The 16,415-nt window shown below is 46.3% G+C and overlaps 1 protein-coding gene across 1 annotated transcript in view; it reads left to right on the top strand.

The window, feature by feature from the left end:
• The window catches only part of LOC126534726 (uncharacterized), a 45,046-nt gene that overhangs the window by 3,736 nt on the left and 24,895 nt on the right, over positions 1-16,415 (top strand). The window contains exons 3-5 of the mRNA XM_050181973.2: positions 3,516-3,604; positions 12,502-12,633; positions 14,304-14,394. Coding sequence (XP_050037930.2) covers positions 3,516-3,604; positions 12,502-12,633; positions 14,304-14,394 — 312 coding nt within the window. The remainder of the gene's footprint in view (positions 1-3,515; positions 3,605-12,501; positions 12,634-14,303; positions 14,395-16,415) is intronic.

Here is a 16,415-nt window from a genome sequence, read left to right as displayed (position 1 = left end):
CGTTTCCTTACTTTTCTTCCACCAATCCTCCAATCGCCTCTTACTAATGCCTATTGCGGACATGTTTGCTTTACCACTGCTCCAGCTGAACCCAAGAGCTTCAAGGAGACCAGTGGTGCCTAAATCGACCGCTGGGTAGACGTCTTCACATTCTAATAAAACATGCTCCGTCGTTTCCTTAGCTTTACCGCAGCAAGCACATGCTTCTTCTTCCTTGTTATATCTCGCTTTATAGGTACGTGTTTTAAGGCATCCAGATCTTGCTTCGAAAAGTAATGAGCTTCCCTTTGAGTTATCATGAATGGTTGCTTTCCTGATTTCGTTTTTTCCTCTTAAGTAGTTACTCATGGCAGGTTTCTTTTCCATTGCCGCCACCCATGAGAATATTTCAGCCTCTCTGACTTTTCGCTTGACCTACTTTGTTGCTGTGTTGCCCATCCTACAGGACGCATACTTGCTGGTAAGCTTCCTAGTTCTTTGCCTCCTCTGTGAATCAATATTTTTCCTGTACAGGTAACTGAACACTCTCCCAGCACATTTACTTTCTTCCTTATTCCTCAGCCGTTCTTCATACTCAATTTTACTGCGAGCTTCCCTGACTTCAAAACTAGTCCAGCCCATATCACACTGCACAGCTTCATTTGTAGTCTTCCCGTGAGCGCCCAATGCGAGGCGTCCCACTGACCTTTGGTTCCCGTCGAGTCCTGATTGTACCCCCGATTTAAAGCAAACAACCGCATTTCCAAAAGTAAGTCCTGGAATCATTACACCTTTCCACATACCTCGGAGGACCTCGTACCTATTGTATCCCCTTGGCGCTCTGTGCTTCATTATGGCTGCATTTCTCTTCCTCTTTACTGTTATGGTTTTTTCCTGTGTTTCCATATATCTATTGCCTTCGTTTATCCATATACCAAGGTATTTATATTCTGTTACCCGAGGTATTTCTTGGCCCTGTATCTCCACTGTCTGTTCACTGTTTTCATTGAATACCGTAACACCTGATTTTCTAGCACTAAATTTCAAACCTAAATTGTTGCCTTCCTGTCCACAGATATTAGCCAGACGTTGCAACTTACTTTACTTGTTAGCTAGCAACACAATGTCGTCCGCACAAGATAAACCTGGGAGTTGCTGCTCTACTACTGTACCCGCCTGTTTGTATGAGAGATTAAACCCTATTACTTCCTTCTAGCGCTCTCTCCATCCTCACCATGTACATCATAAATAGCAGCGGGTTAAAGGGCACCCCTGCCTCAGTCCCTTGTTGATATGAACTTTCTCCTCGCTCCTCATCCCTTCCCATTCAAAGCAAACGGTATTTTCTAGGTAAATCTCTCTCAAAAGCTGTAGACAATCGTTACCTAAGCCTTCCCGTTCCAGAATATCCCACAGTATGTTGCGGTCTACGTTGTCGTAGGCTCCTGTAATGTCTAAAAAGGCCACGTACAACGGTCTGCTTTCTGCTTTTGATATTTCAATACACTGAGTAAGAACAAACAAGTTATCATCCAAACGCCTACCTATTCTGAAGCCATTCTGAAGCTCTCCCAATATACCATTATTCTCTGCCCATGCTTGAAGCTTTAATTTGATTGCCTGCATTGCTAGCTTGTATATTACCGATGTAATGGTCAACGGTCTATACGAGTGAATTCTGTCTTTCTCCCCCTTACCTTTATAAATTAAATTCATTCTACTTTGTCGCCAACTGTCTGGTATTCGTCTATCTTTTGAAGATTTTCTGACTGCTTTCACCAGAGCTTCCTTACTTTTTGGTCCTTCATTTATCAGCCCAACGGGAACCTCGTCTAGCCCTGTGGCTGTGAGCTTAGGAATTTTCTCTTCCGCTTTCTTCCAGTCTAAATTTGTCAGCACCAGCTCCTTTTCCACTTGGGTCTCTTTATTGCTCTTTTTGTCTTCAAATACAACCTCGTCATTGCCTTCGAAAGATTCGGCTGTTACTTTTCGGATGTAATTTATTGCCGCTTCTCGTTCGTCTGTTTTCATCTTCGTCTAGGATATGTTGTTGTATTGTTGTTGACTTCCTGCATAATAATTTTATGTGGTTCCAAAATATTCTATGTGCGGCCTTCTTTTTGTCACGTATTTCTGACAACAAACATTCACTTTCACCTTTTAATTTTGCTTGCACCAGTATTTGAACCACAGAATTTTTCTCCCGGTATATTTCCCATTTACTGGTTACTTCATCCTGCGGCAACTGCGCCTTCTTTGCCTACCTATGCTCTCGAGATGCTTTCGGTCGTTCTGCGATCGCTTCTCGTATCTCCCTGTTCCACCAGCTTTTTGGTTTCATTGTTCCTTTCCAACGAACATGTTGTTTCTCTTTCCGTATTTCTGTCGTTATTACACTTAGAAGCTCACCATATTCCCACTCTTTACTTAGCCATTTGCCAATTTCTTCCTCGACTCTAGTGACTATATTTGCTATTTGTTCAGCCTTCAAATTTGGACTAGCCATTTTGCGCTCCTTGCTCTCTTTCCCAACTAAATATCCCATTTTCAAAATGATGCGTTTATGTTCACTCCATATGCTGCTATACCATTCCTCATCAATGACCATTTCTTTCAACTTATCATGAATTCCTTCTGTCATCAGACAGTAATCAATGGTCGAGTGCCGATTTTCCACTTCCCACGTGATCTGCCCTTCACACTTAGGCCCTGTATTCACGATAACGAGGTTATGTTGCTCACAAAGGTCTAGCGTTGACTTCCCGTTGTTGTCGGTATAGCCATCTAAATCCTGTATGTGGGCATTCATGTCACCTAATAGGACAATTTCAGCACCATTCCCGAAACCCTTAATATCAGCGCTTATGCATTCCGCTAACTCTTTATTCTTCTCTGTGCAATTATTTCCGGTCCACAAATACGTAACGCCCAGCCAAGTTTTTTTCCCACTCATTGTACCTGATAACCAAAGATGCTCCTGACATTTTGAATTTACTCTTTTCCATTTGGCTCCCTGATGGATGAGCATTCCGACTTCCCCTCCTTTTCTTTCCGACTTAGTTCTGTGGCACCCTTCCGAAACATAATTCTCAATAACTGCGGCTCTTGGCGACTCCTGCAATAATGTCGTTGAGGCTGCAGTATGTATAAATAAATAAATAAATAAATAAATAAATAAATAAATAAATAAATAAATAAATAAATAAAAATTTTGACCAGTCCTCCACAGGAAAACAGGATGCAGCGCGTATCAAATACTCTGCTACAGGCTTTATTTCTTGTGTTGAAACGAGAATTTCCAGGTATCACCGTAGCATCTATTACCCGTTGGGCTTTACAGGGTTAAACCATGAAAACGATGAACCCCGACGATTACCCACGTCGTAAGGCCAAATGGATGAAAGTAGCTTTGAGATAATACTTTCCCACTGTTAAACCGATATATTGCTGTTCGTCGGGGTCCGTTGTGGCTGAAGAAAACTTCACGTGCATAGCTGTATTAAATTTTTTTCCTTCTCTCGCCGGCCGTGGTTTAGGAACGAACAGCGCGGCGTCTCCCAGTGCCTGTGCTCCCAAGCGAGGCCCATCTACGTCCACCATGCGGGCGTCGGGAAGTGCGTACGCGGTGAGATGGCGTCCTACTTGCTCCTTTTTCGTGCGATTAGCATTTTGCTGGGATACTTCACGCACTTTCCGGTATCTATGTTTGTTCTGAATACATTGCTGCGATAACAGCAAAATAAAGACTTAGGAGGCCAAGTAAGAAACGATAGGTCGAGCGCGAACCTCAGCGCTCCACCTATCGTTTCTTACTTGCCTCCTAAGTCTTTACTTTCCTGTTAGCGCAACAATGTATTTAATAGATCTCAACTAACTCGCCCAGCAACAAGTTCCACTCAATAATTTGAATGCATGTGCACTATAAACGCACAATCAATCACGGACTACGCCGATCTCGCACGAATGGCCGAAGCTGAATGTTAGTTTGTTTCTGTGCTCTCTTTTCCCGCCAGCTTGGGGTCACTGGGTAGACCACGGTCTACTGGCTAGAACATCGGCCTGGCTATGCTGATGGAGAACCGTGTTCGAAAGCGACAGTTGGACCACATTGAATCACTGAGTATGTGACACTTGGCACGTGCCACTCTTCAATGAACGTCTTTGACGCCAACGGGGGTCTCTGGGTGTGGGCGACTGGATGTGTGCCGCCTTTCAATGACAGAAAGCTTATTCACATTTCTCCGCGTGTTGGGGGGAATCGAACTCACGCGTGGTATATGTTCAGACAGTCTCGTATAAATATATATTCAGACACGCGCCACGCGGGGACATCGCGGCAGCGCCGTTAGGTGGCTCGGCGTTTGCAGAGGAGTGCTTGAGGGCGGAGCCTTGCTGCAGCGCACTCTCTATACATGACGCGTTCCGGTGGTGGCACTAACAAGTGTCGCTACGTTGCTTCACTGCTAGTAGAATTTACGTCGACATGCATCGTGTGGCGGGCTTTGCCGGAATAAGCTTTTTTTTGGATACGATATTATCGTATTTGTTCTGGCAAGCAAGTGGCGCCTAAGGTCGGGTAATGGGAGCTTACGGATCTTGTATGGGAAACAAACGAAGCCGTGGCCACGAGCTCAGGCGTGGCGATTTCACTCCAGTGCAATGGGTCAAAAGACGATGGAATGACGTTCTGATTATGTCAACCGCTGTACAAATTTTGCGTAATAATAAGTCCTCCGAGACTGCGGTGCAAGACGACGCGCAAAGTGGCCTCACAGACCGTGTTTTAGGTGCACCGCGGTCGTGACCACCTGTCATCCGAGGACCGAAATATGTTGGCTGTAATGTGCAAGGATGGTTTTCGAAGATGATAGGGCAAAGGCATCGACTCGCAAAATTAGAGCAACATTGATTATTCATAACAGAGACTAAGGTATAGTTCGCGCTATACTGATGAAGCGGCAACACGTAGAGCAGCAAATATTCGCAACACTATGATGTGTGATGGTTATGATGTTGGTTATGATGTGGGCCCAGGTCTCAGACACAAGACGGCTCAAAGAACAAAGGAATAATTTATATACCGGCATCACAGGTCTGGACAGAGATCTAACGCATATATGAGACTAGACCAAGAAAGCAAGCAAAATCTGCGAAGAAACTATAGAGTCATGTACGGCTACGTTAGCACGTAAGTCCTACGGGGGCGTGACGATAGCACTAACTCACGGCTCATCAAGCCGAGCCGATGCGATGACTGTACCAGCAGTCGATGGAGGCCGGGGCGAATTTCCGACAGGGGAAAGGGACGTGGTACTGCCAGCCAAAGGAACAGACCGGAACGCACGCACCTCGACCGCCACCCGAGCAGGCCGGCTCCGAGACCTCGCAAAGCACAGGCACGATCTGTGCTGCTCTTCAGCTTCACCATGAACACAGGCCTGGGTGCAGGCGGCAGCTCGGCTTGCCCAAGATCGCAAGACCAGGACAGGCAGGGCAAACCGGTCACATGGCCGCTCTAACAGCGTGAGATACAGACTGCTCGACTTCCACCGCCCCACTACAGTCGCGCAGACTCCACCGCAAGGTTCAAACACCTCAAGTTCATATCACAGACGCGTGCGATGACGTGTCTGCTTCAGCGAAAATCCGCAGGTAATTGAGCACATCCTAGTGGTGTGCGAACATATTAACCTAGCGAGGCCCATAGGTAACGTTGACGTTCCAGAAGCGCTGGCATTCAATGTGGGCGGATGTATTAACCGGTCATCATTCAAGATAAGAAAGAGACGTTCAGTGTATTGGTGAAAAAAAAATCTGGGAAGAGATTGATAAGGCCTGATCCGTTACAGGTATAGTAACTGTACAAGGTAGATATAGAGGTTTGAAGAAAGAGAAAAAAGACTTGGAACAAGTAAGCAAAATGCTTGACTGATAAAGTATCTATAGATAACTTGATTAGGTCAGTCAGGCTAGGTTACTATTTGTCACAGCAACGTTTTAAAGGGGATGCCAGCAAATAATAATTTACGTCGTCATCATCACAATCATCGTTAACATCATATTTATCATCATCATCAAACATTGTGTACAAGTGGCAGTGCTACGTCAAAACTGGGTTCATTCCGCCGCGCGCAATATTCGTCGTGGAAGGCATTGATAGAAGAGAACGATCTCAGCGTACGTGTTCGCGTTCGCATACGAATACAACAATATGCATAAACGCGTGCCGTGAAGCCATTGATCACGTTGGCTGTGCACACCACCCTTATACGGCGTGCATTCTCTTCAGGCGGTGGATGCTTTCGGTTTCTTTAGTTCTCAACCTGTTCATACGTCCGTGGAAGCCATGCGGAAGAACTGGCTACATTACGGAACTTCCTTAGAAGAGTCGAGTATGTGCAGAGTGTTTCTCTGACACTCGTAATAGTCGTAAAGCGCTAAATGTAAGTTGGAATAAAGAATTCTATTGCGACTGGCACACATTTATACTGTCGCGCTCTACGCCAGTTTTGTGCACTCAACCGCCTCGACACGCCTGAATATTCTATTCAGGGGACCAGAAGCTTCTGTGTTAATCTGCCTTCATTGTGATGTGCCCCAATGACAGCTCTACTGGGGGCGCATTTGCGCGGTAGTGTTTAGAGTAGCTGGATGCGCTCCCTATATGCCCTATTGAACGTGCGCCCTATAGGAAGCACGTTCAGATGTCATTGCTCTCGCGGTGGTTAAAAATGAAATCAGTCGACGCATATAATTTTGTGGCGTTGTAACGCTCTAGTTCAGGTGTGGGGTTGCACAATGTGTTAGAAGACAACGGTAGGTGGTGGTGGTGGTGGTGAAAACTTTGTTGAATAATGACAGGAGAGACTTGGGGACGGCCTTAAGGACCGGCCCCTCACAAAATCTAGGAGGGGTCGCGGTGATCCTCCAGGGTCGAGCAGCCGAGCAGGGTAGCCTCCCAGCTCTCTCGGGTAGGGGGGAATGGGAAGGGTAGGTGGGTGGTAGATATTCATGAAGTTGACATCAGGACAAGATGGCGATGGAAAAGAAATTCCTACTAAAACGAAGACGACAGCTGAAGACGCAGATAAAAGATCACAATTTGGCAAAAATTGTACAAGAGAACATCTACCTCATCATAGAAGCACACGGAAGGCCCTGATCAAGTTCTTCAGCAGCCACAAGATTTTTGTAACTTCTCTGGGAGTAACTAGCGTATGTAATGCGGTCCTGTACAAAGGGTGGGAGATCTCGCTTTGTTGTCGCAACTTGCCCGGATGTTCTCGTTTGAGTGCCCTGATAACGGCTGTGGCTTTTGGCTCAAGATCCCTCGAAGGTCGCTGACAACGGGAGCTAAAATCATTCCATGCTTAAAATGCATTGGCGCTCCATTTAAGACAGTCTCAAGTGCTGGAGGAAGGTATCTGAAGAACATTTGACTGGCGCAGACGTTAATTTTATACCCAACAAACCACATACATTACATTACCATTCATGAGATGGTCTTGGTTGGACTTAAGTATCTTAAGTATAAGTTCTCTTGTATCCATTTTACTAAGAATCAACATTACCACAACAGACAAACGGTCGTCCAAATCATGTTGCAGAAACGTTGCCCATATATAACACATAACACCTAGATGTTTGAAGTGTACTGTAGATATTCTGTATGGGGTACAGATGTCACATTTACATTGGATAGGCGGTGTACTGCCACAGACGTCATGCCACAAACATGCCACGGCTGTCACAGACAAGCGTGATTGCCCGGTATATCAGGGCCTTTCGTGTAATGGTCGCTATATTGTCTAATGTCTATAATGAATCTTACGTTCACAGTAGACGCTGTTTGACAAAGGTGGGCAAATGACCTCAAATTAGTTTATCTCACCTCAACCTTCACTCAGATTGGACATCACTCAACCTCTACAAATAAAGTTGAGGTGCATTCAGGAGACCTCACCTCAACCTCATTACTGAGGCTGAGGTCGGGTCTCTAAACTGAGCATTATTTTTTGGGGTTCCTGTTTGTGCATTAAACGTGTAATGTGTTTCCGGTGCATAAATCTCCGTAGACATTTTTCGACGCCTCTGGCGCAGGTACCTCGAAACCATGATGCGGCAAATCATTACTATAACACTTAACGAAAATGTTTGTTCAGTAGGAATTTCCAGCTGTGAAACTTGGTACGCTAAGGTGTCCTATGGCTTGGGTAAACTATCGATCTCATGCGCGATTGATGGTGGCGCTGCGAACCAAGCTTTGGCTACGTCGACTATGATTTTGTCGTTTGCTATACTCCCGTTGCAATACGTCAACTTTCATTCGTTCGCTCCGGCACGAGAAGAGAGAGAGATGAATGAAAAAGAAGGAAATGCTGTATCCCGCTCTCTGTGTTTGCGTAGGATGGCGCTCTTCTTTTAGTGTTAATTTTTTATATGTCATTATTATGAGAAGAACAAACGCTATATTTCTTTGTGCGCCTTCCATAAAAACAGAGCAGTTCCAATGAGAAAACGCCATCTCGTCACTTAGTAGCCAGACATCACTCTGAATAAGTAAACTAGGGTCTATGCAGCATCCCAATTGAAGGACGGTCTTATAGCTCAATCGCAAAATGCCACGTTGACTGCGCCGTAGTGTTGGTGAATATAAATTTTACACAACGGCCATTATTCCACTCATTTGTTACTGCATAATTAAAGCTATTAATTGACTGAAGTAAATCTCACATTTTCATGGTCAAGCACTTGCTCGCGAACGGTAGTTTCTCCCCCCGTTACTAATATTTCACAATCGTCAAGCAGACATTGCACTTTCATTCTGCAAGGAATCTCATCATTACTTTCCTATGCGATAATTAAATCTTAATTGTCCTAAGCATGATGGATCTACTTCTTTTGACAGCACTTTTAGGAAACACGAGACCAGTCAAACTTTGTCAATCTAAGAATAAAAATATTCTGGCGATGAAAAAGATATGAATAGGAAAATATCTTGAAGGGGCCCCTCTCCAGGTCTGGCTATATTGAGCTGACAAGCGTAGTGCATGCAATGCGATCATGTCTGCAAAGTATTACGCCGCTATGCGCCGCGAAAACATGAAATTCCAAGTTAAACGCCGTGTACCCTTATCGCGGTCGCCGCGATCCCAGCCGGAGAGTCGCCGTCAGTCGCACAAGTGCGCCTACGTAATTCGAAGTGCTGTGACGTCACTAAAAGTAACACGTGACTTCGATAATTATTCAAGGCGACAGCAGTTATTTGTTTCACTTGTTGCTTCAATAGACGAATTAAAGTTTAGAGAAATAAAACTTACAAACCGAATCTCTGCGTGCCTTTGTTTTACTTCGCACTGTGTCAAGAGAGATATGCCTCCGTTTCGTCTACTTATTCCCACGTCGTGCAGTCGCGCGCGCAGAGAGCGAAAATGTGTCCTTTTGTACCCTGCTCGCGATCTAGCGCGCGATCTTGTCTAGCGTGCGATCTTGCTCTCTGATCTGCTCGCCTCGACCTCAGCGTTAATGTGGTACCGACTTACCAAACCGCTTGTCTGGTGCCAGCGGTACAACTACGCGATATATCGCCGTACAGATCCATGAGCCGGAATCTCTAAACGTGCGCACACTGAGGGATACATTTCGCAGAAGCGGCCCGGCAGCAACGCAAGTGTGCTCAACACAGCTCGCAAGATTGGGCGCAGTGCTAAAGGAAACAAACGCAACAGCTTGCGGGCTCGCACGTGAGGCCGTCACCGGAAGTGCGCCACGCAACAAACACGCGATAAACAAAAATGAGAGGGCGGGAACCGTGACGTCTACGTCACGCCATCCTCCGGCTCTTCGAGCACATGATGCACGACAGGCTGTCTCTTTACCTCGAAGATAACGGGATGATGCCGAACACCGTGTACGGCTTTCGTCCGCATCTATCTACCCAAGACGTCCTCTTACAAATCAAAGAATACGTGACAGACAACTTAAGCAGCACGCAGAACAGCGCCATCCGGGCCCTGGACGTGAAGGGTACCTCCGACAACGTCTCGCATGAGGTTTTAATGAACCTCCGAGACATGGACTGTGACAGGAGAACGTACGGCTACGTCAGGAATTTGCTGTCTGAGACGACGGCAAACACTGGGTTGGGCAACCTGCGGTCAATAAAGTCTATGGTACCCAACAGAGGAACTCCCTAAAAGTCTTATCTTCCCCCTACCCTGTAACGTCGCCATGATGAATCTGCAGGGGAAACTGAGAGGTATCGAAGGACTCAGATATGCGATATATTTTTATGACATCAGGTCTTGTGCCATATCCCTTGGACTCCTTCCTGAAACTATGGGTCAAGGAGTTGCCCACGGGACAACAGCAAAACTTGGTGCTGGAAGCGGTGCACCGAATAGAAGAGAATCTGAGGGTCTGCGGACTCTTGTGCGCCCCAAACGTTGGAGCTCTTGATACTCAAAGGAAGAACGAGGGGCCAGCCTCCGCAGGAGATGCCGGATCCAGTCGTAGCGCTTATCGGAACCAAGATACCCGAAGTCGACAATCTGAGAGTCTTCGGTCTCATCCTACAAAAAGGCTGTGAGGGCTCCGCGAGGGCCCAAAGGTTGAGGGAGACAGTCAATCAGGTCGCTCACCTGGTACCAAGAGTGGCAAGCAAGAAGGATGGACTCCAGGAGCAGGATACTCTGAGACTGATACATTCGCTGGTGATAAGCAGAGTGACGTAAGGCCCCAATTACATTGAAATTAAGAACAAGGAAAAGGAAAAAGATGAACGTACTAATTTCCAGGGTGTGCAAGGGGGTGCTGGGTCTCGCCGAGACGGCATCGACAGAGAGGATGTTACTACTGGGGATTTACGAAGCCTAGGAGGAGCTTGCTGAAGCTCGCAAGACAAAGCAGATCGAGTGCCTCAAGCTCACCGAGACGGGCAGAGCGAAACTCAGAAAACTGGGTTACGCGGACGGACTAGAGGGCAGTTAAAAAGATCCCGTTGCGCCTGAGGGACCCTATCAGGGAGGCGGCTGTGCCCAGAAACATGTACCCTGAAGACGACAGGGGAAGAAGAGAAGCTAGAGCTAAAGCATTCGACAAGCACGCTGGCTGGGACGCGGACGCGAAGTTCACAGATGCTGGGAAGTACCAGAAGAAAGCGCACGGGATCATCGCGCTGAACTGCAAGGGAGAGGAGCTGACGGCGGCGACAATCAGGACTCGGCGGAAGAGACAGCCATAGTGCGGTAGGCCACGACTTGCGAAGAGTGAACCGTACGTAATACTCACCGACCCTCAAACCGCGTGCAGAATTGATCAAAAGGGTCTAATGTCGACTCTTTCGCACCATAAAGGCACCCCAGATATCCTAACGAAGCTCGAGAACCCACTTGAAATATATGTCTTTCAGACCACGGTGTACGATCGAGTGCCTTGCGGAGAACGTGGCGGCAGACGCCGCGGCTCGAGTGCATGCTCTCCGAGCCACCCTGGCGGATCTCGTCTACCGGAGGCTGGACGTCATCTCCAAGAAGTACTCGCACATACTCGTATGGTACTGACAGTGCAGAAAACGCTATCCTCCACCACATCCCAGACCGAGCAGAGACGAATTGGTGTACTTCAGAAGGCTTCAGGTCAATTCATATTCACATCTCATGCTCCTAAACAAAACGCATCCAACAAGCTACAAGCAATGCAAGCACTGCCAGGTGCCCTACACCCTCTACCACATGGTATGATAATATGTAGGCACCGACTTAGCCATAAAGGAACCTACCATCGGGCAGTGGGATGCCCGGCAGGCCAGCCCCGACTTTGCGGACCAAACGAGTCTGGTGTACAGGGCGCGGCGGCCGGCCAGGGGCCCACGGCGTCCTGGACTGAGGACGCTGCCCATCTAGGGTGAGGACGTCGCCTGTTCGTTTGATAAATAAAGTTTATTACTGCTGCTACTACTACTGCTACCCTTCGGGTGTTTATCTTGTCCCCATAAGACCAAGAATGATCGATCTCTCGTGCTCTTCCATTTATTTACCGCCACGCTCCCGGTAGTCCCGAAGGGCATGCACGTATCAGCGTGACACAGCGTTCCTGACAGGAAAGTATCGGGCGTGTAGCGCTAAAGGAAAGAAGTGCTCGGATGAAAGATGAGGATTGTCGTTTGGAGAGGTGACAAGCTGCCAAAGTATAACCCGCCGCGGTAGCTTAGTGGCATGGCGTTGCGCAGCTAAGCTCTAGGTTGCTAGCTTGATCTCAGTTGCGGCGGCCACCTTTCGATTAGGGCGATATGCAAGAAACGCTCCTGTACTTAGACTTCGGCACACGTTAAAGAGATCCGGGTGCTCAAAATTGATCCGGCATCTCCCACTACTGCGTATAATGAGATCGAGTTTTTTTTTTTTTTTTGGCGCGTACACCCCAGAATTTGATTTATTTTAAGCGTTCCGAAGAGTGTAAGAGATGCGCCAGTAATATAGGGCAACAAACCTGGCTCACAGCCATACTTGGCCGGTCGTGCAGCCAAGTCCCTGTACGAGTCGTGCGTGAGCAACGCCGAGTGCAACAGGGACAACCCGAACGTGGAGTGCGTCGACTTCCTCTGCTACTGCCCGCTGCCCTTCGTGCTCACCGAGGACCGACGCTGTCTGGCACGTGAGTCTCGCTCGTTGACCCTCACAGGCTGCGAAAGGACCTTTAAACAAAAGCACTTGTTTAACGAGAGCACGGAGCCGGTCACACGCGAATACCGTTCCACGAAACACCCGGAGAAAGTTTTACCTCGATGACCTTAAAGACCTCAACCCGTCACTAAGCTGACATATCGAAGGAATATCTTTTGGGGGACGTGCGGGCGAACCTTTAGGAGCACCAAGTAATCACGGGCCATGCAAAAAAAAAAAAAAAAATCTTAGGCGAGTCCTCGAAAGCGTTAAATGGCCATTTCCCTGAATGCTTCTGTAATTTCCGTGACGTGACAATGAGTTTACGCTTAGTGACAGAGGATGGTACTTTAATTGCAATGTGTGGCGAAAGTTTAACGATCATGGCTTAATTAAAAGCTGAGGAAATAATTACTCAACTCTAATTTTCAGCCTATTTTCGTGCGTTATACGAAGTTCGGAGTGCGTTTCTTCGGTGTCGTTGGGGAACTAAATGACGAAGCTCATTTAGATAGAGTGAAAACAAATGGTGGGCTATGGGTGATGTGCCGGCGAAATTTATTGTACGGGGGTCGATTGAGGCAGTCGCAGTAAATTAAGTGTCTAAAATACGACGGTTGCAGCGCTGCATTGTCTAGGTGGCTATGGCGCTCTGCTGCTGAGCGCGAGGCCGCGAGTTGGATTACTGGCTACGGCAGCCTCATTCGGATGGAAAAGGAATCAAACTGAGAAAACAAAAACATAATGAAAGTGAGGCGCATAATAAAGCAAACAACTGGTCGTCGAAATTGGTGCAGAGACCTTCGCCACTCACTCACTCACTCACTCACTCACTCACTCACTCACTCACTCACTCACTCACTCACTCACTCACTCACTCACTCACTCACTCACTCACTCACTCACTCACTCAATCAATCAATCAATCAATCAATCAATCAATCAATCAATCAATCAATCAATCAATCAATCAATCAATCAATCAATCAATCAATCAATCAATCAATCAATCAATCCTAAGCTTACATGAGATTGTTGTTCACGCTACCTGCAAACAAAAAAGCACACTTTCTTTTTTTTTGTTTGGGAAAAAATTTCGCTTGTAAAACACGGAATAAACGAGGTCATTGTGCGAAGTCACTCATATCGCAATAATCTTGCGGGATTGCAAGTACTCTCGCGGGAACGTTTGTAAAAGCTGTCAGGATAAATTAATTTTTTTCTTAGTTCAGTGTGGTTCGTCGCTTCAGAGAGAACGATTAGCGATCCATTGCTAACTGTTGCCACATTCTAGGATGTCACAGGTAGCTGCTGTGAAAGTTCCAACGCAGTGTGACCTCGTGTCTTTCAGTTTTACTGCGATTTCTTTGGCAAACGGAGCTCCGCTCTTGGCAAAGCATTACTTGCCGGCTGGTGCCGACGTGCCTTCTGACAATCAGACTTATTTTTTTTTTTACATTGCACAGTGCTACCTTAGCGCTGCAGTCCACGAAAACAAAACAGGATATACAAATCAGCGTAGTGTTTGTCGTCTCTCTCAGTCCTTGTCATCATTCTCACTCTGCGCTGTTTCTACCATGAATTACCAACTAGCGGAAGCCTCCACCCTTGTCAAGATATCAGTCCGTCAAAATGGCCCTGAATGCGCGCACGTTCACGCAGCTCCGGGATACGGTCACGTGGCTGCTGTAGTGACGCCCGTCATCATGCTCTCCCTGACAGCGGTGCTGGGCATCGCCTACCTCTACCACCGGTGAGTCCAATGCGCTACTTACTGACAGCACCAATGCGATCTGTTTCTTCTTCTTCCTATTATTATTATTATTATTATTGTTGCTGTTGTTGTTGCACCGGAGCACTTCGGCCCCAGTTCTGTGCCAGCACAGAGAAAGAAGTTGACGTTCATGTGTGTCTCGCTCCGTCGGGTTTTCGGGCTGTGGCTGCCTTGCGTGTAGTGGCCCTTTTCCAGACGTCGTGCCCACGTTGCTGAGACGAACACGCCTGTTACATTCATCATCTTCTTCTTCTTATTATTATTATTTTACTGCATACGAACCTGGAAAGAGGCCAGTTGTACGGGGTGATCATTTTTAAGTTTTCAGGAATTTTTAAACATCGAGTGTGGCAGATGGCACGAGAAATTGAAACAAATATTATATTAATGAGAAAAATTAAATAATTAGCTTCTTGATCAAATACATTAAGACACACACGGTCATTCACGAATTGAGGTGAGTTGCAGGACGCATCTAGTTGAAATGAATCTCCAGAATTACACCAGTTTTAGATATTATTTCTGAAAGTGTGGGACGAAATTCATGGGCGTTCCAGTTACTTTTGTGCTTCAATGCATAAAAGAGGATTGTGTTAGAAAAGTAAGTGGAACAGTGCATTTTACGGCGAGTTTGATAGCGCATATCTTCAAACTGGTGTCATTTTGAAAATTCATTTCAAGTGGATAGGCCTCGCAAGCTCATCGGCTGCAATTCGTATATTGCATTATGTCCATGCAATAATTAAATATGTAGTGAATTATTGGATATTTTAATTAGTTGAATATGTGTTTTCATTTGTCGCGCAAGTAATGTGCGCCTCTCGGAATAATCCAGATCAAGGATTAAATTATGTTATCTACAACAAGCGACTTTTAAATATACGGGAAAAAGAATGATCACCCCGCACAAAAAGACTTTGTGTGCTTGAAACCCGTTTGTTCGCTTTGTAGGCCCGAATAAGAAACACTGCATTACCCAAGATGGGCAGCGTTGCACGAATAGTGCGACGTCTCAAAATTGCCTTGTCCAGTTCAATGGACACACGTTTTAGAAGACTGGTGTGACCAGAGAGCTCTATCAAGCGCAGCAATGGCGACATCGCCCATAGGCCCCATGTTTCAAAACGAGCTCCGTGGGGGAAACCCGGGGGCCGACTGTCGTGTCACGTATGGCGAATAATATGAAATTTATTAACGTCACAATTTGAAGACAAATACAAAATAATATTTGCGCACGCATCCCAAGACAAATAAGTAGTATTTTAAATCAGCACCTTTCTCAGCCGGTTTAGCCTCTTCGAGCACATTTCTAACACACGATGGGCAACGATTTTATTTTATAAAGGAGGAGAGAGTATTATTTAGCATTTAACTTGTGTTGAGATTCATCACTTTTGTTTAACAAATGTGTATATGCGGACCGCTTATGTAATGCCCCTGTCCGTGTCCTTAGAGACCTTAAAAGAATATGTCAGGAAATTAGTTCTATTTTTCCCCTCACGGGTGCCGTGTCATCAATTAACGTATAAATACACACTAGAGCCCACAATGCAGGCAGTGAGACAATGAACAGCATAACGCTTAAAGTTAGGCAGGCATGCGGCGAGTAGGCATGGCACCAAGATGGCCGCGAATGGCCCAATACATTCTTGGCATTTAAGACCTATATAAGATATATAGGAAAAACAAAATATCATGTGCTATTCCACTAGGAATGTTGTCTGCATTAGCGACAGCCATGAGCTTACGATAAATACTTACACAATTATTAGGTAATTATTACAATTTACTGGGTAGCATATAGCACGATATATTGTCACGTGGTAGTGACGGTGAAGCAAGCAGCAAAACTGTGAATGGCGAGACTAGTGTTTTATTGGGCGAACCTGTGCCCTCAAAAACAGGCTACACACAAAGCACAACGATAGCGGCGAACGCAGTCGGCGATTGGCGGAAGTCTGCTCAGCGGGTCAAGCGCGTCAGCTTTTACACATGAGCCA

This window comes from Dermacentor andersoni, chromosome 7 (genome assembly GCF_023375885.2).
Source record: "Dermacentor andersoni chromosome 7, qqDerAnde1_hic_scaffold, whole genome shotgun sequence".
Classification (NCBI taxonomy): Eukaryota; Metazoa; Arthropoda; class Arachnida; order Ixodida; family Ixodidae; genus Dermacentor; species Dermacentor andersoni.
The sequence above is the reverse complement of the archived record's forward strand: the minus strand, read 5'-3'. Positions and strand labels throughout refer to the sequence as shown.